The sequence below is a fragment of the Peromyscus californicus genome, unplaced genomic scaffold (genome assembly GCF_007827085.1).
Source record: "Peromyscus californicus insignis strain IS unplaced genomic scaffold, ASM782708v3 Scaffold_8__1_contigs__length_139910024, whole genome shotgun sequence".
NCBI lineage: Eukaryota > Metazoa > Chordata > Mammalia > Rodentia > Cricetidae > Peromyscus > Peromyscus californicus.
Genome location: NW_026294606.1, coordinates 127,359,616 through 127,386,013, shown reverse-complemented (window position 1 = coordinate 127,386,013; position 26,398 = coordinate 127,359,616). Strand labels below are relative to the sequence as shown.

Here is a 26,398-nt window from a genome sequence, read left to right as displayed (position 1 = left end):
ACCCTCATTTTTCCAGAAGATAAAAGCTATTTTAAGAAGCCTTAGGCCACCATCACATACTAAAAGGTAATGAAAACGTCAGACTTGGAAGGCTGGGGCAGCTTATCCAGCGTGATTTAAGGGGCTAAAGTGAAGCTATGCTTAAGCGCTCAGTAAACAGTACATGAAAAGCATCAACATCCTCTTATGCCAAACTGACCACTTAACAACTCACTACTTTACAGCTTGCTTTGCTGAATGTTTCTAGCCACACCAGTGAACAGTCAGTCACCAAAGACCTGCCTCCCTTGAGTCACCAGAGCAGCCTAGACTTCTTCAGAATTGGCAAGGTTCTGGCAAAGGGCTAGATCAATTTCCTTCTAAGAACACAGGCCTTCTGCCTACTTTCCAACTGGAGTTTAAATGACAACCTTGTGACTCAACAGTGAAGCACAGTCCCCTGAAACCCATTTCTTTCTCGTGGTATGGCTGGAAGCCAGGGCATGCTAGGTAAGCCCTCTCCAACTGAGCATAACCCAGTCCTTGGACCAATCCCTTTTCTATCAGCTCAGTCCTAGAAACATGGGCCCTTGGGTTAAGCCAGTCACTCTGAATTTAGTTCCTTGACTGTAAAATGAGCTACCAGCATTCACCCCACTAATGTGAGGTTTGAAATTGCACAACTATCCTATGCAGTAGTCTCAGAAAGTAGACCAAGAACCCCACTGTAACAAGACTGTTAGGATTAAGGCTCATTTCATATATCTGCCCCAGTAGTCACTAAGCTCTAGCCAGCAGTCAGTCTGTCAATCACGTCTGTTGCCAGGACAAGGGAATTACTTACTATAGGGAGTTCGGGCATCAAAACCTGACAGCTGCTCTCCCGCTTGAAATTACAGGATTATATATATATATATATGTGTGTGTGTGTGTGTGTGTGTGTACATACACACACACACACACACACACACACACACATCCATGTCATTTTGTGGGACTCTGCCAACTCTAATAGCTCAAACATGAGCCACAAGCACCCCGAAAGGCCACTTTTGATTCCCTGACGTACATCCTCCCAGAGAAGGAGACACGGTAGGGAAGACACAAAACTTAATTTAATAGAAATTTTGTTGGTAGTTCTTACACTCTCAGTGTGAGCTGTGCAGAACTGGCTGCCCCACAAGTGGCCCAGTCCTGGGGGCAAGGGAGAAAGGGGATGAGAAGACCCCCATTCTTCCTCAGTGCTGGGGGTGGGGGGGACACCACCCCTTTCTCCTGCCCTCCTCTGAGATCCAGGAAGGAGAGCAGATTGAAATATCAAGCCTAGGACTTTTCCTCCACATGGAGTTGGAGGGTAGTGACCACGGGTTGAGAGATAAAGGGACACAAGGAAAAGATGTTGATTCAAATGAGAAGCCAGGAGGTGAGGGCTGAAGGAAAATTAAGACAAACACCAGTAAAAAAAAATGGGGGGAGGGGGGAACAGAATCAGAATCCACCCCAGATCTGAACCTGCCTGGAAAAAAATGAAAAGTTCCTGAGTCTCATAGAGACATTATTGGGAGCAGCCAGCTCTGCAGTGGGGTGTTCAGGCCTCAGTCCAGCCCTGGAGGCAGGTGGTATGGCCTCTACAGCTCATCCTTGGCCTGGCCAGTGGCATCCTCCTCATCTTCCTCCTTCTCATCCTCATCCTCATCATCTTCATCTCTGTCATCTTCATCCTCTTTGTCCTCAGCCTCTTCCTCCTCTTTACGCTTCTTGTCTTCTTCTTCTTCCTTCAGCCTCTGCTCCTCATCCTGCTTGTCCTTCATCTGCTTTTCAGAAGCCTGTGGGGACGGACCACACCGGTTTAGTACCTGGCTCTCACCTGACTGTCAGTCCCTCCAGCTGACCCCTAGTAAGACAAGAACCCTGGCTCACCTTGGTGACACCCCATGTCTCATTGCCAAACTCCTCTGCATAGGCCTCATCGTTAGTGATGAGGAAGTTGTCAAAGATTGTGCCGGACTTGACCTGGGGAAGAATGGAAAGACAGATGGTCAGCAGTGACTTCTGACAGCCTTGGCTCTGAACAGGGCTCTATTTCCACCCTGTGGGGTAGCAGGTGTATGTAGTAGGACATGCCTTTAATCCTAGCACTAAGGAGGCAGAGGCCAGACTACTTATAGAGTTCCAAGCCAGCCAGTTTACAAAGTGAAACCTTGTCGTTCCTCCCACCCCCAAAAAGGGGGGGAGGTTGTGCAGTGGGAAGACAAGGAGGAAAGAATTCCAGGCCAGATTGGGCTACAAGGTGAATTCCAAGACAGCTGAGGATATATATGAAGACCAGTCTGCCACAAAAATCTTTAATAATAATAATAATAATGGTATGACGGGGCTGGAGGGATGGCTCAGCGATTAAGAGCACTGCTTGTTCTTCCAGAGGTCCTGAGTTCAATTCCCAGCAACCACATGGTGGCTCACAACCATCTGTAACGATGCCCTCTTCTGGTCTGCAGGTGTACATGCAGATAGAGTACTGTATACATAATAAATAAATAAAATCTTAAAAAAAAAAAGAGTATGACACTGGGGATACTGCAGTTCAAAAGCTATGCTTTCAGGACTGAAACCTCTGTCCTAGTGACCTGTGCTATTGACTTCACTTTTCACACAACTCCTTCCTCTGTAAAAACAGGCACACTGGGGACTTTTTCAGGTACCAACTTAACTTTAACACATGCCAAGAATAGTCCTGGGCACAGAAACCATACCAGTGACAAAAATTCAGTACCAGTGGTTTTTTTTTAGGTTTTTCTTTTTTTTAGTCTTGTTTCATTATGTGGCCAGGGTGGTCAGAGTTCTAATTGGGGCGATTTGAGATTTTGCACACGTACTTCAACAAAGTAGCCCTGCAGAAAGGTGCTCAGTGGGGCAAAATAAAGGCACTTGCTGCCAGAGTTGATTCCTAGGACACACATGATGAAGAGAACCAACTTCTCTTAGTTTTCATGACCTCCGTATGTGTAGTCACATAAATGCAAAATAAGTAAAAATGTATTAAGAATAAAACCAACTTTCTCACCAGGTGGTGGTAGCACACACCTTCAATCACAGCATCTGGGAGGCAGGGGCAGGCAGATCTGAGTTTGAAGCCAAGCCTTGGTCTACAGAGTGAGTTCCAGGACAGCCAGGGCTACACAGAGAAACCCTGTCTTGAAACCCAACCCCTACCTCCAAAAACCCCTAACTTTCTCTTTTGCTGTGAAGAAAAAGGAGATAAAACAGGAAATGCCTCCTAAAATGTACTGTTTTGGAGTCTGGACCCCTTGAGGTTGGTGCCTGTGCCTATTCTTCCCTCCAGATCTACCAGTATGATCCTCCAACTTGAGGTTTCCCAGGGATCCTTGTCTTTCCTGTGCCTCACCTGCCAGAGATCTAGGCCTAGTACAGCAAAATTATCATAGGCATAGATGTTGGCATCCGGGGAGTACTCAGGGTTGTCAATTTCTGGGTGTATCCAGGTACCCTTGTAATCTGGGTTGTCAATCTGACGTGGCTTCCACTCGCCCTGCAGAAGAGAACCAGATGAGCAGAGGTGGACATACTCCTCAGCACAAACAACAACCCTACTTAGACCCCCAAAGCCCATCTTGTTTTTGTTTCTGCAATGCAATTTTAAGGACAGCCACAGGCAAGCATCCCTCCAGTGAGCCACACCCCACCACTCGGCTTACCTTGTACTCAGGATTCTGAATGACTGGTGGTTCCCACTCCCCATCCATCTCTTCATCCCAGTCCTCAGGCTTCTTAGCATCAGGGTCAGGGATGTGCTCAGGCTTGTCCCAGTCCTAGGAGTGCACATGGAGATCAGAGTGAACTCAGGTGTCCTCCACTCTGTGATGGTGGTGGAGCCACCGTTCAAGCACCAACCTCAGGTTTAGAATCTGTGGGGTCATCAATCTTGGCTCGTTCATCCCAGTCTTCCGGCTTGGCAGCATTAGGATCCTTTATCTTCTTGGGTGGCAGAAAGTCCCAATCATCCTCCAAGGAGCCTGACTCCACCTGGCTGTTGTCAATTTTCACCTCATAGGTGTTGTCTGGCCGCACAATCAGCGTGTACAGGTGTGTGAATTCATCATCCTGAAGAGGGAAGGTGGTGAGCAGCCCCTTCACCAGGCTACTGCCTGGGCCTCCCATGACAGCCACTTAAATGACTACCCCAGGCACACCTTACACCGGATATCCTTGTTGATCAGCACATTCTTGCCCTTGTAATTAAAGATGACATGAACCTTCTTGGTGCCAGGACCGCAGATGTCGGGACCTATGTAAGAAGCATATCCAGGCTGTCTACTAAGGCAGGCTCTATCCCTCTTCATGAAAGACCTAACTTCAACTTTCATGTGTATCTGTACCATGCATGTGCAGGAGCCTGCAGAGGTCAGAAGTGGGCACTGGATCTTATGTCACCCAACAAGATAAAGGATTCTGATACTACCTACCATCTGCGTGCTGGGAGCTGAACCTGTGTTCTCTGGAACCACTGAATCATCTCTCCAGCCCCTACTTTGTTTCTGGCAGAGGAAGGACACTGATATACATAACTGAGGCTGGCCTTAAACTATAATCTACGTCAGTCTTCAGTGGTCTAAATGCTGGAATTACATGTGTGTACCACTATACCTAGCCAGGAATAAAGACCCGATTTTTTTTTTTTTTTTTTTTGAGACAGGTTCTCATATATGTAATCTCTGACTGTCCTGGAACCCACAAAGATGCACCTGCTTTCACTGCACCCAGCACTAGGATTAAAGGCATGTGCTACCATGTCAGGCTCAAAGACCTGATTTTAAACTCAGGACAAATCTGAAAAGATTACCATTCTGGGGCCAGCAAGTGGCTCAGAGTTAAATCAGGTGCTTTCCACCAAGCCTGACAACCCAAATTCAATCCCAGAATCCAGATGACAAAACAGATTTCTGAAGTTGTCCTCTGGCCTTCACACTAGCAAGCTCACACATACATACATATGCACATACATACATATGCACATACAAACATATGCACATACATACATATGAACATACATACATATGCACATACATACATATGCACATACATACATATACACATACATATACACACACATACATACATATGTACATACATATGCACATACATACATATGCACATACATACATATGCACATACATATGCACATACATACACATGTACATACATACACATGCACATACATACATATACACACACATACATACATATGTACATACATACATATGTACATACATACATATACACACACATACATATACACACACATACATACATATATACATACATACATATGCACATACATACATATGCACATACATACATATGCACATACATACATATACACATACATACATATACACATACATACATATGCACATACATACATATGCACATACATATGCACATACATACATATACACATACATACATATGCACATACATACATATGCACATACATACATATACACATACATACATATGCACATACATACATATGCACATACATACATATGCACATACATACCTATACACATACATACATATACACATACATACATATGCACATACATACATATGCACATACATACATATGCACATACATACATATGCACGCACTCAAAAGGTTTTCCAGTGACTTAGATTCGGTCATTGGCTTCATTTCTAAAATTAGGAAACATCTAGAAATGATCATACAAATGAACAATATAAACCGACAACTAACACAGTAAACCAACTAACAGTAAACCAATATAATAAAACCCTTAAGGTTTTGTCCCTTCGGGACAAAAATCTCCATCATTCCAGTGCTTTCTATGGTTGTGAGGATCAGTTTTCTGAATATAAAGAGTTCAGTCTGTGCCCACTATCCAACGGGCAGAGGTCAGCACTGGCTGGGGTCCCCCCTCACCAAACATGATGTTGTATTCCGAGTCTCCGTGCATGTCCTTCTGGTCCAAACTACCCGGAAACAGCTTCACATAACCGCCCCCACAGTCGATATTCTGCTCATGCTTCACCGTGAACTGTACCACCAGTGTCTGGCCCTTGTTGCTGAAGGGTTCGAATCTAGCGGACAGCGCGTAAAACCGGGCATCTTGACTTGTCTGCAGCCCTGTGATGGGATGGGAGTGTGCCGTCAGGGGGACCCGAGGACCCTAGCCCTCGAAGGGCTCAGATGACCTCCCCTTCCTTCCCCCACCTATCCTTGGCTCCCAGGTTCCTGGGAAAAGCCCAAGCTCTGAATGCTGACTACAGCTTCCTCCAGGAAATCGTCCTGATCTGAACACCCACTCCCTGCCTCTTACCTTTATCCTTCTCCTGGTCCCCGTAGAATTTGCCAGAACTGAGGATAAATTTGCCAAAATCGGACTTGTGTTTGGATTCGACCCAGCGGTTGGTCCAGTCATCTGGTGGGGGGGCGGCACAGTCAGATCAGCTGGCCGGCTGACCCCCGCCCCCATACCCAACGTCTGTCAGGAATCTCAAGCAGGTGGGGGCGGGGAGGGGGATTCCCATCCCAAACCTCGAACTTGACACCTCGAGCGGCTTCAGGTCCTTGGACGAACCCTAACTCCGGGCGCGGGAAACCGCTGTGCCTTCCACGTCCCCCAAGGACGCACATCAGGAACCGCCCGCGGCTCTAGTCCCCCGGGGCCACAGTGTTGGCCCTCTGAACCGTAATTGCATTTACACGCGACGAGGCAGCCCCGGGCTCGGGGCCCGGCCGTCGAGGCTGAGGCGGCCTCGAGGCGGGCCCAGACCTTACCTCCGTCCAAGAACTGCTCTTTGAAATAGACGGCAGGCTCTGCGGCGGCCAGGCCGAGGAGGCCGAGCAGGAGCGGCACCGAAAGGAGCATGGCGGGCCGAGGGGGCGGCGTCGCACGGGCCCTTTAAAACGATCGTCAGGCAGCGGCTCTGCGGTACTGACGGACGCGGCCGCCGCGGCCCCAATTTATATGCACTCACCTCTCACACCAGCCTGACACGACCGCTGAGCCCGCCCCTCGGCCCTTTTGACTGGCTTAGACCCACGGCTGTCCCTTCTCATTGCATCCCCGGCGGCTCAGCAGGTTAGGCTGTGGCTCGGAACGCTGGGATCCCAGATGGCCGATTTCTATTGGTCCCACCACGGACCAATGAGGGTCGACCACGCGTTGTGGGGGACGCCCCCTGGTGGGGTGGGGGCCGCCAGCCCCCTCGGGCGCAGTCACGTGACCGGGCCTCAGCCCAACCCCGCCCTTGCTGGTGCGAGTCCCTGGCTTTCCTTCGTGTCATTTAAAGAATCCGCGCGAGCTAGCCCAGGTGTTAACCGTGAGGGACCAAGCCCCGGGCTCAGCGTCGCCCATTTTCCATCCTCTCTGGACAGAGGGACGAAGCAAGGTCTCCTCGCCACTTTCTGTCTGTCCTGCACTTAGGGAACGCCCACCCGATGGAGCGCTTTTCCTGTGGAGGATAAGGGCAAGTGCCAGTAGCCTGGGGTTTCACTGCATTCGAGTGTCACAGCTGTTCAGGCCAGTAGAAAAGGTCAGCTTTCTCCTCCTTCGGTCCCGCAGCAGCCTGTCAGACTACTACTGTGTGACATGATGCAAGTCGCTTTGCCTCTCTGAAATAACAGGCCAAGAGGGGTGACCCTGAGCTATCGGGCAGAAATGCTTTTAAACCTTTTAGGGCTATCCACGGTTTAAGGGCAGGAAACACAGAGGTCTCAGAGGTGTGGCCGTAAGCGTGCTTCCTCGGGTGAGAGGTACCGGGTTATCATTTTTCACTCTGAGCTGGGAAATGAGAGGGGTCACTTCTTTGTGGTCTCCCACAAACGACTTGGCTTTTGCAATTAAACGGCTACGGGCAGAGGGCAAGGGGTGCCGTTTGAGGAGAAAAAAAAGGACACAGATGGCTATGGTGATAAGAGTCCTAGGCCGATAAGCAGGACCCTTGACTCTTGAGTCCTCGGGCTCAAGTCATGTGGCCGTGGCCAGATCCCTGCCTACTGCTGTAGGAGGAAGGACCGCACCTGTGGGGAGTGGGGGATGGGAGGTGTTTCTAAACTGAGGAAATGGGAACGCTGGGACGGTTTATGACTGGGCCCAGGGAATCCTTACAAAAATGGAGTGCTTCCTTCTCAGTGAGAGAAATTCAAAAGTGAAGGACACTTGAGGTCAAGAAGTTGGGGCTCTACCCCATCCCCCAGGCAGTGTACAAAACTAAGTATTGCTGGTGTAGGTCCCTCTAGAGGATACCGAAGTTCAGAGTGATCTTGACAGATCTGTGATGACTCTCCCTCCTGTCCTGTGCCACTCCTGCTTTATGGTTAATACACTTGTTGCTTGGAATGGAACTCAGGGATTTGTGCATGCCCTCTAGGGGTTGAGATACATCCTTCTTCTGGAAGTTTTGACAGAGTCTCACTGTGTAGCCCATACTACCCTCAAATGCACATTTTTCCTTTTGAAACAGGGTTTCTCTGTGTAGCCCTGGCTGTCCTAGAACTAGCTCTGTAGACCAGACTGAACTCAGACTCATAGAGTTCCACCCGCCTGTCCCTCCTTAGTGCTGGGATTAAAATCATGTGCCACCACCACCTAGCCCAAATGCACATTTATAATTCCAGCATTTAGGAGGCTGACCAAGGAGAATCTTGAGTTCCAGACCAGCCAGAGCTACAAAGTGAGACTCTGTCTCAAAAACAAAAGGTAGACAGCAAGCCGGGCGGTGGTGGCGCACGCCTTTAATCCCAGCACTCAGGAGGTAGAGCCAGGCGGATCTCTGTGAGTTCGAGGCCAGCCTGGGCTACCAAGTGAGTTCCAGGAAAAGTCGCAAAGCTACACAGAGAAACCCTGTCTCGAAAAACCAAAAAAAAAAAAAAAAAGGTAGACAGCATCTGAGGAACAACACCTGAGGTCAACCTCTGGCTTCTACATGCATGCACACATAGAAAAAATAAAAATTAAGTATGGCTGGGGATGTATCTCAATTGGTAGAGTGCTTGCTTACATATGTGAAGCCCTGGGGTTCCTCCTCAACACTGCATAAACAAAATATAATGGGTATGCCTATTGTCCTAGCACTCAAGAGGTTGAAGCAGGGATCAAAAAGGGGTCAAAAGTTCAAAGCCATTCTCAGCTACTTAGTGAGCTTGAGGTCAGCTTTGGATACAGGAGACTGGGCCTCAGCACAGTAAAATAAGGGACTAGAAAGGAAGTGGAGGAGCACTTGCTGCTTTCCAGAGATTCCCAAGTTCAGTTCTCAGCAACCATGTCAGGTGGTGCACAACCTCAGCTCCAGTGGATCCAGGGCCTCTTCTGGTCTCTGTAGACTTGCACACTTGTGCACACATGGGAAAAAAAGTATTTCAGGACACAGAGGCAGATAGATCTTTATGAGTTTGAGGCCTGCCTAATCTACACAGTTCCAGGCCAGCCAGGGCTACACAGTGAAACAAACAAAATATTTTTATATTTTATATATTTTACTTAAAAAGAAGTAAAATAGGAACCAGGGATATGGTGCAGTAAATAAGAGTGCTAACCAGCAGCCGGGCAGTGGTGGCTCATTCCTTTAATGCCAGCACTCTGGAGGCAGAGGTAGGCGGATCTCTGTGAGTTCAAGGCCAGCCTGGTCTACAGAGTGAAATCCAGGACAGGCACCAAAACTACACAGAGAAACCCTGTCTCAAAAAAAAAAAAAAAAAAAAAAAAGTGCTAACCAGGAAAGCTTAAGGACCCACATTCAATCCTAGAAACCACAAGAGAAACTGGATCTGGGGGGCTCGAGAGATGGCTTAGTGGTTAAGCTCTTCTAAATGACCCCACCCACATTCCCAGCACCATATGAAGCCTCACAACCATCTGTAACTCCAGTTCCAGGGGATCTGAAGCCCTATTCTGTGGTCACGAAGCATGCAAATGGTACAGAGACACACATGCAGAAAAAACACCTATACAAATAAAATGAAATGAAAAGTTTTTAAAAAGTTGAATGTGGTAATGTACATCTAAACCCAGCACTACTACAGCAGGATGGAAGGCAGAGACAGGAGGATTACCCAGAAGCTCTAGACCAGCTAGCATGCAACCCAGCAGCAAAAAAGAGCCTGCCTCAGGTAAGGTGGAAGGCAAGAACCAAGTCCTTAAGGCTGTCCTCTGACCTCCACTCGTGTGCTCTAGTACACAGAAACTATACTAACACTTTTTAAAGGAAAACCAGGGATGGCAGCAGACTTTTGATCCCAGCCCTGGGATGGCAAGGGCTCTAGTGGATCTCTGTGGATTCCAATCCAGTCTGGTGGTCCACATAGAGTGATCTAGGTCAGCCAGGGTTACATAGTGAGACCCTGTCACAGAAGAAAAAAACTAACATAAGCCTTAGGGGGAAAGAAGTTATTTTGAACTGAGGAGAGAGGGGGCCTAAACTAATGAATCCTGAATACGGGATTTGGCTATAGGGTTGGAATTGGGGAGGACTAAAAATGATGTGTAACAGGCTCAGACAATGTTGATGAACATTACTTATCAGAGTGTCTTAGAACTGGGGATGTCCTATAGTGACAGAGTTCTTGCCTAAAAAGCATGAGGTTCTGGGTTCTATTCTTACACTAGGAAAAAAGTCCAAGGCATGATCCACACCTAAATTATTGATACCAGCTGGGTGGTGGTGGCATATGCCTTTATTCCCAGCACTTGGGAGAGGTTATGCTTTTGTTTTCACAGGAAACAAAAGGCCATGGATTCCTTCAAGGTTAATAGAGATCAGGTTTGATCTGGGGAGACCCCCTGAATATCTTGACTACAGACATAAAGAAATAAACTAAGGAAAAACTACAAGACGGTGATGTACATACTGATCCCTCTGCATGGGAACAGTTCTGAGACTGGACAATAAATGTTACAATTAGTTTTCCCAGGACTTGACCATTGTCTCAATTTTCTCAGGGTCTCCTGGAGATACTGTCACCAACAAACAACAGGAAGCAGTCTAGAGAATACAACGCCCACATTCCCAAGAAGTGGGGTGGTTTTTTGGTCATTCAGTGGGTTATGGATGTTTGTCATCATTTAGAGGGGATATAGGAATATAGGATAAAAAGACAACTTTTAACCTCAAATATTTTACATTGGTATGAATTGTGGTATATAATCTGCCTACATTGATACAAATTTAAAGTTATTTTTGTTATACTATATGTGTTTCTACTCTTGTTTGGGGTATTGTCCTTATGCAGTTCATTTAAAAATGTATAATTAACAAAGCTACACAGAGAAACCCTATCTCGAAAAAAAAAATGTATAATTAAGAAATACAGATGAGCCGGGCGGTGGTGGCGCACGCCTTTAGTCCCAGCACTCAGGAGGCAGAGCCAGGCGGATCTCTGTGAGTTCAAGGCCAGCCTGGACTACCAAGTGAGTTCCAGGAAAGACGCAAAGCTACACAGAGAAACCCTGTCTCAAAAAACCGAAAAGAAAAAAAAAAAAAATACAGATGAGGTGGTGGCGGCGCACTTGGGAGGCAGAGCTAGATGGATCTCTGTGAGTTCAAGGCCAGCCTGGTCTACAGAATGAATTCCAGGACAGGCACCAAAACAACATGAAGATACCCTGTCTTGAAAAACAAAAAGAAAACAAAATACAGGTTAGTAGTTAACCATATATAATAATCAAACTTGTAGTTATGTTATGTTTTCAAGGTTAAATAGATATATTTTAGATAGGTGATCTTCAAACACTTCAGAGATCTACAGAATATGGCATTTAAGATGTTTAATAACCTAAGGCTTGTCATGACAGTGAGACATGTCTGCTCCTGGAAGCATCAATCTACTTCACAAAATGATGATGAGGATCGAAGAACCTCCATATGGAGTTTGCTTTCAGTGTTGCAAAGCTAGCTATATGGGTAAGAAACTGTCCTTGCCGGGCAGTGGTGGTGCACACCTTTAATCCCAGCACTCAGGAGGCAGAGCCAAGCAGATCTCTGTGAGTTCGAGGCTAGTCTGGTCTACAGAGCGATATCCAGGACAGGCACCAAAAACTACACGGAGAAACCCTGTCTCAAAAAGCCAAAAAAAAAAAAAAAAAAAAAAAAAAAAAGAAAGAAAGAAAAAGAAAAGAAACTGTCCTTGCCCCAACTGTTGACAGTTACTGTCTAAACCGGACATGCAGAACACAAAGGAAAGTGACTGCTGGACTTTGTCAAGGCAAGGTGGGACAGTCCACCAGATAGTCCAGGCCTCTAGGCTGAAGATGGACGCCCCAACGTTGCAGAGAAATCTTGGGTGACTGTCCAGGCAGCCAGATGTCTCTGTCGTTTCTACAGTTTTGGAAGTGGCTTGCGCGTGCTGCACCTCCTGTTTACTCAGGTAATATATACCCTTCTGAGGTCTTTGATAGAGTTGAAGAGTAGACAGTTATAGTTATAATTTTCCTTAGTTATGATAGAAGGTAAATTAGGTACAAAACTCCTGTTTACTAAGGTAATATTATACTATATTATATTATAATATATAGTTATAGTTATAATTTTCCTTAGTAATGATAGAAGGTAAATTAGGTACAAAACTTTGGACTCACCAAGATAGGCTAGATAAGGGAGTATTTTCTCTGAACTTGTCAAATGCAAATGGACTGGATATTGTGAATTCAATTCTTACTTGATAATTGTTCTCATTGTATATAGTTTTACTATGTTAAAGTTAAAACCTTTCCTTTTTATTTAGAGAAAAAGGGGGGAATGTTGTGGAATAGAATGTTTAACTATGTAAAGATGTGTTACTTTTGTTTATGCTGTATTTGTTTAACTAGGTAAAGATATGTTGCTGTTTTACCTTGCCTGCCTAAGGCACCTGATTGGTCTAATAAAAGCTGAATAGCTAATATTATATTACATAGTAATAGCCAGTAGCTAGGCAGAGTAGGGATAGGCAGGGCTGGTGGGCAGAGAGAGTAAATAGGAAGAGGAATATAGATTTGAGGGACAAGGGAGAAAAAGAGGAAGATGCCTGGGGCCAGCTAGCCAGGCAGCCGCCAGACAGACAGACAGACACAGAGGAAGCAGGAAAGTAGGACATACAGAAGGAAAGAAAGGTAAAAAGTCCTGAGGCAAAACGTAGATGAAGAAAAACAGGTTAAATTAAGTTATAAGAGCTAGTGGGGCAAGGATAAGACAAGACTGAGCTTTCATAATGTCTCCATTTCATGATTTGGGGGCTGGTGTTTCAAGAAAGCCTGCTCCAGAGGTGTAGTGTAATAAACTTTTGGTTCACTGTGAAGAAGTGTCTTCTTGCAAAGGCGCCTTCTAATTGCTTTAATGAAGAACTGAATGGCCACTAGCTAGGCAGGAAGAGGTAGGCAGGACTCCAGGCAGAGAGAAGAGCTGAATCTAGGCACAGGGGAGACGCCAGAGGACACAAGAGGAAGCAGGACATACAGGAGGAGAGGTAAAAGCCACGAGCCACACGGCAGCACGTAGATTAAGAGAAATGGGTTAATTTAAATTATGAGATAATTAGAAACAAGCCTTAGCTAAGGCCAAGCTTTCATAATTAATAATAAGTCTCTGCATCATGATTTTGGGGCTGGTGGTCCAAGAAAGCCTGCTACACAGAGGCTTACCCTTTTACCTACTTTCTTGTTGTCATCAACCTTAATTTAGTTTCATTTTGTGCTCAGCACAAAGGGCCTTCATCGTGGTTGGATGTAAGTACACAAAAGTGGGCATGGTGATTGTCTAAGGCTTTGACAGCATTGTGAATACTATATGTTAGGTAATCGTAAATGAAGAGGTTTTGACAGCTTTGTGGATGCTATATGCTAAGTAATTGTGAATGAAGAGGTTTCTCAGAGCTCTTGTAAAGCAGTCAGTATGTACTCCATCTCTGAGCACAGGGTCTAATTATATATCCCTGGATATATAGGATTTAGTACTTTCTTCTGACCTCTGAGGGCACCAGATCCCCAGGAACTAGAGTTACAGATGGTTGTGAGCCACCATGTGGGTGCTGGGAACTGAACCTGGGCCCTCTGGAAGAGCAGGCAGTGATCTTACTCTCTCACCCATGTATCTATCCCCCAAAGAGCAATTTTTAAAATCAAGACTTCTAACACAATTATAACCAAAGGTACACTAATTTACTATGCACTGGAGGATGATATAAAAAGGTTCAGAGTTGTCAATTGTCTCTGCCAATAGCTCAAGCTTATTACTAACTAGCTCTTACATTTAAATTAACCCGTTTCTATTCATCTGTGTATTTACTGCCACGTGGCCGTGGCTTTACTTGTCCTCTAGCATCTTGTTTCTTGGTTGGCTGGCTCACGTCTCTCCGACTCTGCCTTTCTTTATCTGAGTCCTCAATTGGATTGTCCCGCCTAACTTTATCCTGCCTTGCTATAGGCCAATCAGCTTTTTTATTACCCAATGAGTGTAATACATATTCACAGTGTAGAAAAGGGACCCATAACCAACTGTAACTGGAGCTCCAGGAATCCCATGCCTCTGGCCTCCTTGGGCACCTGCACTCTCAAGCACATGCAGACACACATACCTAAAAATAATTTGAAATAATAAAAATTAAAAATTTTAAAACTTTTTTTTTTTTTTTTTTTTTTTTGGTTTTTTCGAGACAGGGTTTCTCTGTGTAGCTTTGCGCCTTTCCTGGAACTCGCTTTGTAGACCAGGCTGGCCTCGAACTCACAGAGATCCGCCTGCCTCTGCCTCCCGAGTGCTGGGATTAAAGGCGTGCGCCACCACCGCCCGGCCTAAATTTTAAAACTTTTAAAGGCCTCTGTTTAACATGCCAAGACATTGGTGTTTCTACCAAAGCAGAAAACTTTGTACACATAATGAAAACACAACATACAGTATAGTCTCAAACTTGAGAAAGTTTTGTATTTCTTTCTTGCTTGCTTGCTTGCTTTTTTTTGGTTTTTTGGTTTTTCGAGACAGGGTTTCTCTGTGTAGCTTCAGAGCCTGTCCTGGAACTTACTCTGTAGACCAGGCCGGCCTCAAACTCACAGAGATCCACCTGCCTCTGCATCCCAGAGTGCTGGGATCAAAGGCATGTGCCACCACAGCCTGGCAAGTATTTTTTTTAATTAATTAATTAATTTATTTATTTATTTTGGTTTTGGTTTTTCAAGACAAGGTCTCTCAGTATAGCCCTGTCTTTCTTGGAACTCACTCTGAGACCAGGCTGGCCTCAAACTCACAGAGAACTGCCTGCCTCTGCTTTCCAAGTTCTGGGACTAAAGGCGAGTACCACCACCGCCCAGCTTAGGCAGTGTTTATTTAGCAGTATCCATATTTTGTGTTCAGAACCAAGGCTAGGGCTGGTAAGATGGCATGGTGGGCAGAAGTATTGTTTCAAAAGCCTGAGGAACTAAATTATACCTCAGGGTGGAAGGAGTTAATTGAGTCCTAAAAGTTGTCCACTGTCCTCCACATGTGTGGTATGGTATGCAAGTGCCTGCATTCACACACGCACACACACAAATTGAGACCCTGCCAAAAATCAAAAGCAAGCAAAGAACCAATGCTACAATGGTAGCTTAGCTCAACATGGCCAAGTGTGGCCTGAGACACCTTGGGTCACTGCCTTTGATTTTGAATTAATTTTGGTCACTGAATATTCAGAAACCTATTATTACTATTGCCAGCTTTTTGGTAACCCCCACATTGAGTCACAGGACCCCATATGAATGAAACCCACAATTTTAAAAAAGCATCAATTAGATATTACTTCCTTGAACTCCTGAGAGCACAGGGAAGGGTGGCAGCACAGGGCTTATACTTTTTCTGGCTGTGTCTATCAACTCTTTGTTGGTTGTCATTTTTGCCTCAGAGCCTCATTTTTTTCTCCTGTGAAGTAGATTTATGTAGTAACTACATTATGAATTTTGGGAAGATCTTTAAAAAACCTGAAGTATTCCATGCAGGCCAGCACACTCTGTAACTGTTCCTAGGTGAATCTCTCTTCCCTAAATGGGTATGGTCTCTACCCAGATTTCCTTTGACGTTTTAAAGGGATAGTTAACATCAGCAGAGTTGGGGACTGGAAAGATAGCTCAGCCCTTAAGTCCTCTTGCAGAGGACCACGGTTCAATTCCCAGAATCCACACGGTGGTTCACAACCATCCATAACTTCAGTTCTAGGGGATCTGATGACCTCTTCTGACCTCTGAGGGCACCATGAACACATGTGGTGACAGACGTAGGTCCTGGTGAAACACATAAGATAAAGTGAATGAATCTAAAAACTGCACAAAACATCAACAGAATAGCCATGAGCTTCAGGCAAGAGAGAATCCTAGAAAGCTGGCAGTGATCTGAGCCTGCTGGTGGTGGCTACATGGGAATTAAAGGGGTTGAGAGGGGGAATCCATAGAATTACTTTCATTCAGGCCTTATAGTGTTTCTCTGTAATCCTAGCACTTGGGAGATGTAGCAAGGAGATGAGTTCAAGGTTAGCCTCCACTAGATAATGCCTGTCTCAAGATAAAAAACAAACATAAAAACCAAAGGAAATTACTTTTGACCTTCAAGTCATCAAATTTACCTCACTAGTTAACTAAAGGCCGCTGGGGCGAAACTACATAAAGCATCCTGAATCTCTTAGGCTCATTTGAGGCTTAACTGCCACACTTCAGATGGCGACGGACACCCTCCTCCCAATTGCACTGTGCCACATTAAACATGGCGACTCACGCGCTATCGCGGTTCCGCTTCCGGTTCCCCAGTCCGTCCGGCGGCCTGCACGCTCCTACCCTACCGGGAGCCGCCATGGCCGACAATCCTGTGTTGGAGCTGTTGCTGAGGCGGCTGGAGGCGGCTGATGGCGGCCTGGACAGCGCGGAGCTGGCTGCTCAGCTGGGCGTGGAGCACCAGGTGGTGGTGGGCGCGGTGAAGAGCCTGCAGGCTCTGGGTGAGGTGAGCTCGGCGCGTGCCGCTGGCCCGCGTCGCTTTTACCCCTGTAGCCCATTATGGCTGCTTAAGGAAGTTGCATGTAAGTGCACTGTGGGGTGAGCAGGTGGGAAGTCTGAACGATTTATGTTCCTCAAGCGACCAATGTCTATTAAGGCGAAAGCATGGCATGCATAGAGAGGAGATAGCTGCCCCGAAAGGGGTTGCAATCTAATGGGGAGGCGCAAATGACCTGAACGATGTGAGAGTTGTGTTCCCTTTGACATTTTAAAGGGGTAGTTAACATCAGCAGAGTTGGGGATTGGAAAGTAGCTCAGCCCTTAAGTCCTCTTGCAGAGGACCACGGTTCAATTCCCAGAATCCACACGGTGGTTCACAACCATCCATAACTTCAGTTCCAGCTGTGACGTTGACCTCGTGCTAGGGGATAGAGAGCCGGGATCTGGTGGAGTTAATAACTGGGTCAGGTCCGGTAGAGGAAAACGATGGCACTCAAGACATCAATGGCAGGGCATTGGTATCGGGATTACAGGCCGAAGCGACCGTCAGGGCAGACTTGCATGGACTTTAGGTTCCCTCATTCTCATTCATCTCCATATGAGGGCCTCCTTGTGCACTAGGCAAGAGCCGAACCACTGAAATATAGCTGCAGTCTGTGATGGAAATTGCTCTGTGGACCAGGCTGGCCTCCTACTTACAGAGATCTACTTGCTTCCAGAGGGCTGGGATTAAAGGCTATGCCTTTAACACTTAGCTCTACCCCGCTCCCCCCCTTTAAAAAAAAAAAACCAAAAAACAATTATTTGTGTTTATATGTGTGCCATCTTGATGAGGATGCCAGAAGAGGGTGTTGAATTCCCATGGCACTTAAGTTACAAATGGTTGTGAGCCTTCATGTAGGTGCTGGGAATTGAACCTGGTTCCTCTGCAGAGCTATTGCTCTTAACCACTGAAGCACTTCTCCAGCCTACTTTTTACTTTCTCTAATTTTTTAAAAATTTTTTTTTGTGGGTTTTTATTTTTGTCTGTTTTTCAGACAGGGTCTCTCTTACATGGCCCTGGCTATCCTGACACCTGCTATGTAGATCAGGCTAGCCTTAAACTCACAAAGATATACCTGCCTCTGCCTCTCATTGCTGTGATACTTTTTATTTTCATTTTGAAACAGGCTCTCACTCATCCAGGCTGGCCCTTGAACTCAATGTGTATATAGAACATTCTGGCCCTGAGCTTTCCATTTTCTTACCTTAGGTTCTCAGACAGCTGAGATCACAGGTTTTACCACCGTGCACAGCCTGCTTTGTATGTCTTTACCTCACAAGAATTGTGGAGGACCGTATTAGGAGCTGTAGCCAGCCAGATTGTGTTCTTTGTGAAGGACTGCCAGCCAAAACTGAGAGCTGGGGTGGAGTGCTGAGAACTGAGGCTGGCATATCGCCAGGCTGGAGGGCATGGTGTCTAGTGTGGGAGGCAGGTGACTGGAGAGTCAGGGCAAGGCAGGAACAGAGAGGAAGCCCATCCTTCCAGCATTGGCAAATGGACTGTGATGAAATGAGAGGTTTGTGGACCACTCAGGAAGCAAGATCCATGAGGCCAGGTTCTGGGCTGTTTATTTGTTGAGCACAAGTTTTGTACTCTGGTCTCAGTTTTGTTTTGTAATCCTTGCTGTAATCTTAGGATAATGACATCATTTTTAGGTCTTGACATAGGACAAATGATGTTTAGTGTAGGTAAGTGACACTCACCTCATGTCACTAGTTGTACATACTATAGTTCCAGTGTTCTCAGTATTGAGTCCAGGTCAAGATCGCAGTACAGGGCCAGGAGTACGGCTCAGTGGGTAAAGGCTCTTGCCATATTAGCCTGACAGCCGTGTTCAGTCCTTGCACACCTGTAATCCCATCTCCTTGTTAAGAAGCAAGGCAGACACAGGAGAATTGCCAGGAAGCTCTTGGCCTAGCAGCGCAGCAAAGAATAGAGACCCTCCTTCACCAGGCAGCACTCAGGAGGCAGAGGCAGGTGAGTCTCTGAGTTCGAGGCCAGCCTGGTCTACAGAGTGAGTTCCAGGACAGCCAGGGGTAAACAGAGAAACCCAGTCTCGACCCCCCCCCCCCCCCCCCCCCCCCCCCCCCCCCCCCCCCCCGCAAAAGAGAGCGAGACCCTCCCTCAACAAGGTGGAAGGCAAAAATTAAAAGCTATCCCCTGACTACACACACACACACACACACACACACACACACACACACACACGAGAAGAACTTTTAAAAGAAAGTTAGGATGTTGAGGGGGTGGGGTGGCTCATGCTTTCACCTCAGTATTCTTAAGCAGAGGCAGGTAGATCTCTGAGTTCAAGAATGGGCTATCCAGGAGGCATAGTGAAACCTGCCTCAAAATAAGTAAATAAATAAATGAAAACCATAAGAAGTGGAAGGGAAAAGGGGAAAAAACAGAAAAACATCTGTTCATGCTTGATGTTGGGGTCGGAGGTCAGGGTGAGTGTCTTAAGGGGCTGAAGGAGGAAGATGGCAGTGCATTGTACAAGTTACAGAAGGAAATTAAGGAGGCTGAGAAGCTCGGTAACCTGGAGAAGGTGCATCTGCTGCTCCTACAGTGGCAGCAGAGGTGAGTATTCACCACAGTAGCAGACACCCCCCATTGACTGGATGAGTTCTCCCTAGGAAAGCGTGGCCTCGCAAGCTGCACTTCTACACTTGTGTGGATACATTCTTGAAAGAACTGACTACCCAGAAACTGGAAAAAAGGGCATGCTTCAATTTTGCAACTGTTTTTATGTATCTTTAAAGACCTGGATATCTCATTGAGAGGGGTAGCATCCTGTCTGGCTGGAGAACAGTGATGGCTCTGTGACCCCCAAACCCAACACCACCTCCTTCAGGGCAGATGAAACCTCACTAACTTCTGTTGACCTTCTTGGTTTTACTTTTCAGCCGATTATGTAAAATAAACTTAGATATTCTTTTCCTCCCCTGATCCTTGCCATTAAGCTTTTAAATTCTAAACAAGTTAATGTATCTGTTCAGGAATTAAAGTTGGGTACTTTGATATATTATAGAAAGGCCATATGTTTCAAACCCTTCTGTAAAATATAAAGAGAATTGCTCTTAGCATACCAAAGGATTGGGGGGATGGCTCTGAGGAAGAGCACTTGGCACTAGACCTGAATTCAGGTCCACAGCACTCACGTGAAAGCTGAGTGTGAGCCTCTGCTACCCCAGCTGTTGAGTCACAGGGAGACAGGAGGATTGTTGATGTGCTTGTACCAGCGTAGATGAAAAATGGTGAGCCCCAGTTTCTTTGAGGGACCCTCTCAAGAGAGTAAGGCGGAGAGTGACAGAGCAGGACACCTGAATGGCTTCCTCTGGCCGCCAAGCACTTGTGTACCTGTGCGGACACATGTGTTTATACACTGTATACACACACACACACACACACACACACACACACACACACACACACACAAAAGAAAAACAAAGGCTTGAGATGTGTCTCAGTGGCAGAGTGCTAGTCTAGCATGCCCAGATGTTTGATTCCTCGCACTTAAGAATTTGTCTGCGCTGGGGTAATGGTGGGAGGGTGGGGGCCGTTCCTTCAATCCTAGCACTAGGAGGCAGAGGAACGTGGATCTCTTGAGTTTGAGGCATCGCCTGGTCTACATAGTGAGTTCCAGGACAGCCAGGGCTATACAGACAAACTTGGTTTCCAAAACAAAAAAGAAAAAAATAAATAAATAAAAGGAATTTGTCTACAGGTCTGCAGGGCTGGAAAGATGATTCAGAGGTTAAGAGCACTGGCTGCTCTTCCATAGCATCTATCTAGGTTTGGGTCCTAGCACCCACAAGTAACTAAAAACCACCTTTAATTCCAGCTCCAAGGGATCTGAAGCCCTCTGGCCTCTGTAGGCACCTGTTTACAAGTGGTGTACGTTGTAAAACGGAGGCTTTCTGTCCCGCCTGGTCCCACAGCTGCTTTTAAAATAATCACTCAGAGGCTTAATATTAATTACAAACTATTTGGCCTGTTACTCAGGCTTATCATTAACTAGCTCTTACAACTTAAATTAACCCATTTCTATTAATCTATGGTTTGCCATGTGTCTTGTGGCTTTACCTGTGTTCTAATACATCTTGCTCCTCTGGTGGCTGGCTGGTGTTTGTCCCCAACTCCACCCTTCTTTTCCCTGTATCTCTGCTTGGATTCTCCTGCCTGGCTCTATTGTGCCTTGCTATAGGCCAAAGTAGTGTCTTTATTTTATTTTATTCATTTATTTGAGACAGTGTTTCATTGTGTAGCTTTGGAGTCTGTCCTGGACCTCACTGTGTAGACCAGGCTGACCCCGAACTCACAGAGATCCGCCTATCTCTGCCTCCCAAGTGCTGAGATTAAAGGTGTGCACCACTACCACCCGGCCAGCTTCTTTATTAACGAATGGCAATAAAACATATTCACAGCATACAGAGGGGTTATCCCACAGCAGTACATAAAACTCATGCAGGAATACACACATACACATAAATTAAAAAAATGAATGGCTGGAGGCTAAAGAGATGGCTCAGGGGTTAGGAGCACTGGGGGCTCTTCCAGAGGACCTGGGTTCAATTCCCAGTACCCACAGGGTAGCTCACAGCTGTCTGTAGCTCCTGTTCCAGAAGATCTGACACCTTCACACCAATGCACATAAAATAAAATTAAATAAATTATGAAAAGGAAAATGAATGGCTGGGTAGTGGTGGCGGCGGCAGCACACTCTTTAATCCCAGCACTTGGGAGGCAGAGGCAGGCAGATCTCTGAGTTCCGGGATAGCCAAGAGCTATGTAGAAAGTGAATAAATCTGAAAAAGAAAAGGAATTGTTTCAGCTAGGGACATTAGTATGTGCCTATAGTCCTAACCCTGGGGAAATGAGGCAGGTAGACTGCAAGGGTTCAGGGGCTTGAATCCTTCCTGGGATGTATGGCAAAGCAAGATCCTGAATGGAAACAGAGCTAGCATACGCACTCTCTCTCTCTCTCTCTTCCCCCCCTCTTTCCCTCTCTCCTTCTGTCCCTCTGTCCTCTAATCTCTCCTCTCTCTTCCCCCACCCTATGGAAAATAGTAAAGTTGAGTTGACATGTAACATAGCTTTGAAGCTGCCCTTTGAATTTAAAATGATTTATTATTATTACTATTATTTTGTTTTTTCAAGACAGGGTTTCTCTGTGTAACCCTGGCTGTCCTGGAACTCACTCTGTAGACCAGGCTGGCCTCAAACTCAGAGATCACCTGCCTCTGCGCCCCCCCCCCCCCCCAAGCTGGGATTAAAGGCGTGTGCTACCACCCAGCGTAATTTATTTATTTTTTAAGTAGAGTCTCATTTTGTCTCTGACTGGCCTAGAACATGATATGTGGACCAGGCTGGTTTTGAACTCATAGGGATCCACCTACCTCTGTCTCCCTAGTACTTCAATTAAAGGTGTACTCCATCACGAATGGCCTTGATTTATTTTATTTATATGTGTGTGTGTTGTGTGTACATATGCATATGTACAGATAAATGCCAATGCTCCAGGAAGCTGGAGGAGTCGGATCCCCTGGCACTAGAGTTAGAGGTGGCTATAAGCCACCCTGTGTGGCATAAGAGCAGTCAGCATGCTCTTGACTGCTGAGGCATCTCCCCAGCCCTCAGGCTGTCCCTGACTCTTCGGCGATGCTGTCAGGTGGTGATGGCTTAGAACCCCACATATGTACGTGCTGCTCGTTTCCTTGCAGGTCATTGAGGCTGAGCTTCGTTCCACCAAGTGCTGGGAGCTGACTGCTGAGGGTGAGGAGATTGCCCGGGAGGGCAGCCATGAGGCCCGTGTGTTTAGAAGCATCCCTCTCGAGGGCCTGGTGCAGAGTGAGCTCATGGTAGGGTCCAGGGCTCAGGTCCAGGGAGGGGATGGGATGCAGGTGGCCCTGGTATAGAGCACTCACCACAGTCCCACTTCCCTAGCGGCTGCCCATTGGCAAGGTGGGCTTCAGCAAGGCCATGTCCAACAAGTGGATCCGAGTGGACAAGAGCGCGGCCGACGGGCCCCGGGTGTTCCAAGTGGTGAGTCCCGTAGGCAAATGGCCAGGCTGGCTGGAGGCAGATAGAAGAGCAAGTGGGACAGACACCAGCCCTCATTCCCTCTGTCCTCTGCCAGGTGGACAGTATAGAGGACGAAGTACAGAGGCGGTTGCAGCTGGTCCAGGCACGCCAGGCTGAGAAGCTGACTGAGAAGGAAAGGAATGAGCTCCGGAAGAGGAAGCTGTTGACTGAAGTGTGAGTGACTGCCATAGCCACGCCCCTTGCCTGTGAGGACAAAGGAAGGGGGCTGCCTACCGGTACCCTGTTGCTGCTATTTCACCAGACCCCCATTTATACAGGGTTTTGTCACTGTTCTTTGGTTCCTTGGTTTTGAGACAGGGTCATTCTATGTAGTCCTGGCTAGCCTGATGTTCACTATAGTTCAGGCTAACCTGGGATTTGCCGAGATCGGCTGGTCTCTGCGTCCCCAGTGCTGGGATTAGAGGCATGGATCTAGCCCTCTGCAGGGTCTTGAGTACGTGTGCTGGGCTCAGGCAGCCCTCAGGGCTTTGTGCTCTTGCTGCACCTGCTGCTGAGAAATGGCTTCGTGTATCCCCTTCCAGGCAGCCAGCCCATTCAATTCCTGCTCATGTGTCACTCACGACAGGCCACACTGAGTTAGATTTGGTGTTGCATACTTGTGCAGCTGAGACAGGAGAGTTCCAGGCCAGCCTGGCGTATACAGTGAACCCTGCCTCGTAGAACTTTTAAAGCCTGGGATTGTAGGACTACCTGATGGAAGTCCAGGCTCCACACTTCTTTAGCTGAAGTTTACAACTTGGCCAACTCTTTTGGCTTTCCTCAGCTCAGCTTCCTTATGCATAAAATACCTTCTCAGAGGGTTGTGAAGTAACAGATCCTGACCTAAGATAAACTCGCAGTGCTTTCCTAATATCATCATGCCCCTCTGTATGCATCACTACTTGAATGGACCCTGGTACAAATTAGATTCCTGGTGTTAAACAGTGAATAAATGCATGAACAGGTAGATGGGTAGTGGCCCCATAAGAACATTTCCAATGATGGTTTCAGGACAATAGACAAAGCAGAAGGAATGAAGGAAGATGAGGCATTTAAGGCCAGCCTGGGCAACATAAAACACCCAATCAAAAAAAAAAGAGACAAAAGAGGGTCAGCAGAATAGCTCAGTGGCCAAAGATGCTGTCACCAAGCCTGGGGTCTTAGATGTCTGTGACTGTGAAGAGACATCATGACCTCAGTAACTCTTACGAAGAAAACATTAATTGGGGTGGCTCATTACAGTTTCAGAGGTTCAGTCCATTATCATCATATGGAGAGCATGTGGTGTGCAGGCAGATGTGGTGCTGGAGTAGTAGCTGAGAGTTGTACATCTTGTAGGCAACAGGATGTCAGCTGAGACACTGGGTGGTGTCCTGAGCATAGGAAACTTCAAAGCCCACCCCCACAGTGACACACTTTCTCCAACAAGGCCAAGCCCATTCCAACGAAGCCACACCTCCTAATAGTGCCACTGCCTATGAGATTATGAGGGCCAGTTACATTCACACTACCACACCTGGTAACTGAGTTCCGTCCCTAGGACCCACATGGTAGAAGGACAGAGACTTCTCGAAGTTGTTTTCTGACCTCCACACATGAGCTGCAGCATGTGCATACCTGCACACACACACAGCACACACAGAGATAAGTGAATGTAATAATGATTTTTAAAACCTTTTAAAAAGCTGGAGGGACTGGAGAGATGGCTCGGTGGGTAAGAGCACTCTGTCCTTCTAGAGGACCTGTGTTAGGTTTCTAGTTCCCATGTTGGGCAGCTCACAACTGCCTGTCACGCTAGCTCCAGGACCCATGTTCAGAACTCTGGCTCTAGGGATATGATACCTTCTGGCCTCCACCCACACACAATATACATTCACACAAACATACAGACATATACAATACACATAAATAAAAACAAAACTGGGCATGTAGCTCAGTTGTAGGATACTTGCCTGACATGCCCAAGGCACGGGGATTGATGTCTACCACCACAAAGAAAGCAGCTGGACATGGTGATACATGCCTTTAATCCCAGCACAGGGAGCAGAGACAAGTGGATCTCTGTGAGTTTAAGGCCAGCCTGGTCTACAGAGGAGTTCCAAGCCAGCCAGAGCTCCATAATGACACTGTGTTTAAGGGGAAAAAGCAAAGCAAATAAGGACACACCCTGGAATACAATGTCTAAAGCCTTTCCTCTCAGGCTTTATCCTGTCACGTGACCCTCTAGAAAACACAGAGGTGGGGAAGTAGAGCAGGTTCTGGGGGTGTGGATTGGTTGATAGTATTAGTATGCACTGAGTCCTAAGTTTGACCCTTAGCACCACATAACCCCGGTGCAACATAGGCCTGTAATTCCAGCAGATAGGAGGTGGAAGCAGGAGCCTAAGGTCATTCCTGACTGTGTAGCGAATTCCAGGTCAGTCTGGGATACATGAAGTCCCTTAAAACAACAAACCACCTAAAACCAGGGGGACTTGATGGCTAGTTCTGGGATTAGCACCCAGTGGCCGATCAAGGGAGGCCTCTCGAGCTGACAGCAAAGTCCCTTCTCTTCCTCTATTCACAGGATCCTGAAAACGTACTGGGTGAGCAAGGGCAAGGCCTTCAGCACAAGTGTGTCCAAGCAGGAGGCAGAACTGAGCCCAGAGATGATCTCCAGGTAGGGTAAGGAGAGGGTAGAGGCTGTGGGGGAGGGTGGGGCAGCCCTCCTCAGGTCTTTGTACCCTGAATTCCCACAGCGGCTCCTGGAGGGACCGGCCCTTCAAGCCCTATAACTTCTCTGCCCGAGGTATGCTCCCAGACAGTGGCCACCTGCACCCATTGCTCAAGGTCCGCTCCCAGTTCCGGCAGATCTTCCTGGAGATGGGGTGAGCAGAGGGCCTGGGATGGGGTGTGGCAGCTACCAGTACAGGCAGGGCAGCCAGTCCATGTCTCCTGCAGGTTCACTGAGATGCCCACAGACAACTTCATTGAGAGCTCCTTCTGGAATTTTGATGCACTTTTCCAACCTCAGCAGCACCCAGCACGTGACCAACATGACACATTCTTCCTGAAAGGTGGGGAGCCTGGGAGCCTGGCCAAGGTGGTAGGTAGCAAAGGTCCCAGGTCTGGGGAAGCTTTAGGGAAGGGGTATCTGATTTCATAAAATGAGGTCTGGCCTCATTGTAGTCAGCAAGGCCTGTCCCATCCCCCAGTGATTTCTCTCCATTGTGCCTAGTCTATGCTTTTTGAGCATGCCAGGCTGCGGCCTGCTGTGGGACCTTTGTCTGTGTTGTGCCTGTGCTAGCCACCTAGAGTTGTTTAATTTCAAATTTTTTTTTTTTTT

The 26,398-nt window shown here is 46.9% G+C and overlaps 2 protein-coding genes across 4 annotated transcripts in view; one reads left to right on the top strand and one right to left on the bottom strand.

Annotated features, from left to right (window-relative positions):
* Positions 1–1,076: 1,076 nt before the first annotated feature.
* Positions 1,077–6,969, bottom strand: Calr (calreticulin). Its single transcript, XM_052728527.1, has 9 exons — positions 6,803–6,969; positions 6,342–6,443; positions 5,945–6,148; positions 4,191–4,285; positions 3,892–4,101; positions 3,696–3,809; positions 3,386–3,529; positions 1,900–1,992; positions 1,077–1,805 (listed from the first exon to the last, which is right to left on the bottom strand). The coding sequence occupies exons 1-9, from the start codon at positions 6,891–6,893 to the stop codon at positions 1,608–1,610; spliced, it is 1,251 nt and encodes a 416-aa protein (XP_052584487.1). The 5' UTR covers positions 6,894–6,969; the 3' UTR covers positions 1,077–1,607.
* Positions 6,970–16,758: 9,789 nt separating this feature from the next.
* Positions 16,759–26,398, top strand: part of Farsa (phenylalanyl-tRNA synthetase subunit alpha) — a 14,795-nt gene continuing 5,155 nt past the window's right edge. For 2 of the 3 annotated variants that reach the window (XR_008215787.1, XM_052728516.1), the window contains exons 1-7: positions 16,759–16,953; positions 22,713–22,850; positions 22,936–23,034; positions 23,129–23,247; positions 25,640–25,732; positions 25,812–25,940; positions 26,014–26,129. Coding sequence is in view for 2 of the 3 variants with exons in the window: in XM_052728516.1 (XP_052584476.1) it covers positions 16,807–16,953; positions 22,713–22,850; positions 22,936–23,034; positions 23,129–23,247; positions 25,640–25,732; positions 25,812–25,940; positions 26,014–26,129 (841 nt within the window). In the remaining variant the exon portion in view is untranslated. The remainder of the gene's footprint in view (positions 16,954–22,712; positions 22,851–22,935; positions 23,035–23,128; positions 23,248–25,639; positions 25,733–25,811; positions 25,941–26,013; positions 26,130–26,398) is intronic. The other variant, XM_052728517.1, reaches the window with a different exon arrangement.

What these genes read in the sequence shown, in the direction of transcription:
- Calr (XM_052728527.1), bottom strand. Translation starts at nt 6,893, where the DNA reads ATGCTCCTTTCGGTGCCGCTCCTGCTCGGCCTCCTCGGCCTGGCCGCC. An exon ending in ACAAGGATATCCGGTGTAAG is followed by an intron (nt 4,102 to 4,190) that starts GTGTGCCTGGGG and finishes TTCCCTCTTCAG; the next exon opens with GATGATGAATTCACACACCT. An exon ending in CCACAGATTCTAAACCTGAG is followed by an intron (nt 3,810 to 3,891) that starts GTTGGTGCTTGA and finishes GTGCACTCCTAG; the next exon opens with GACTGGGACAAGCCTGAGCA.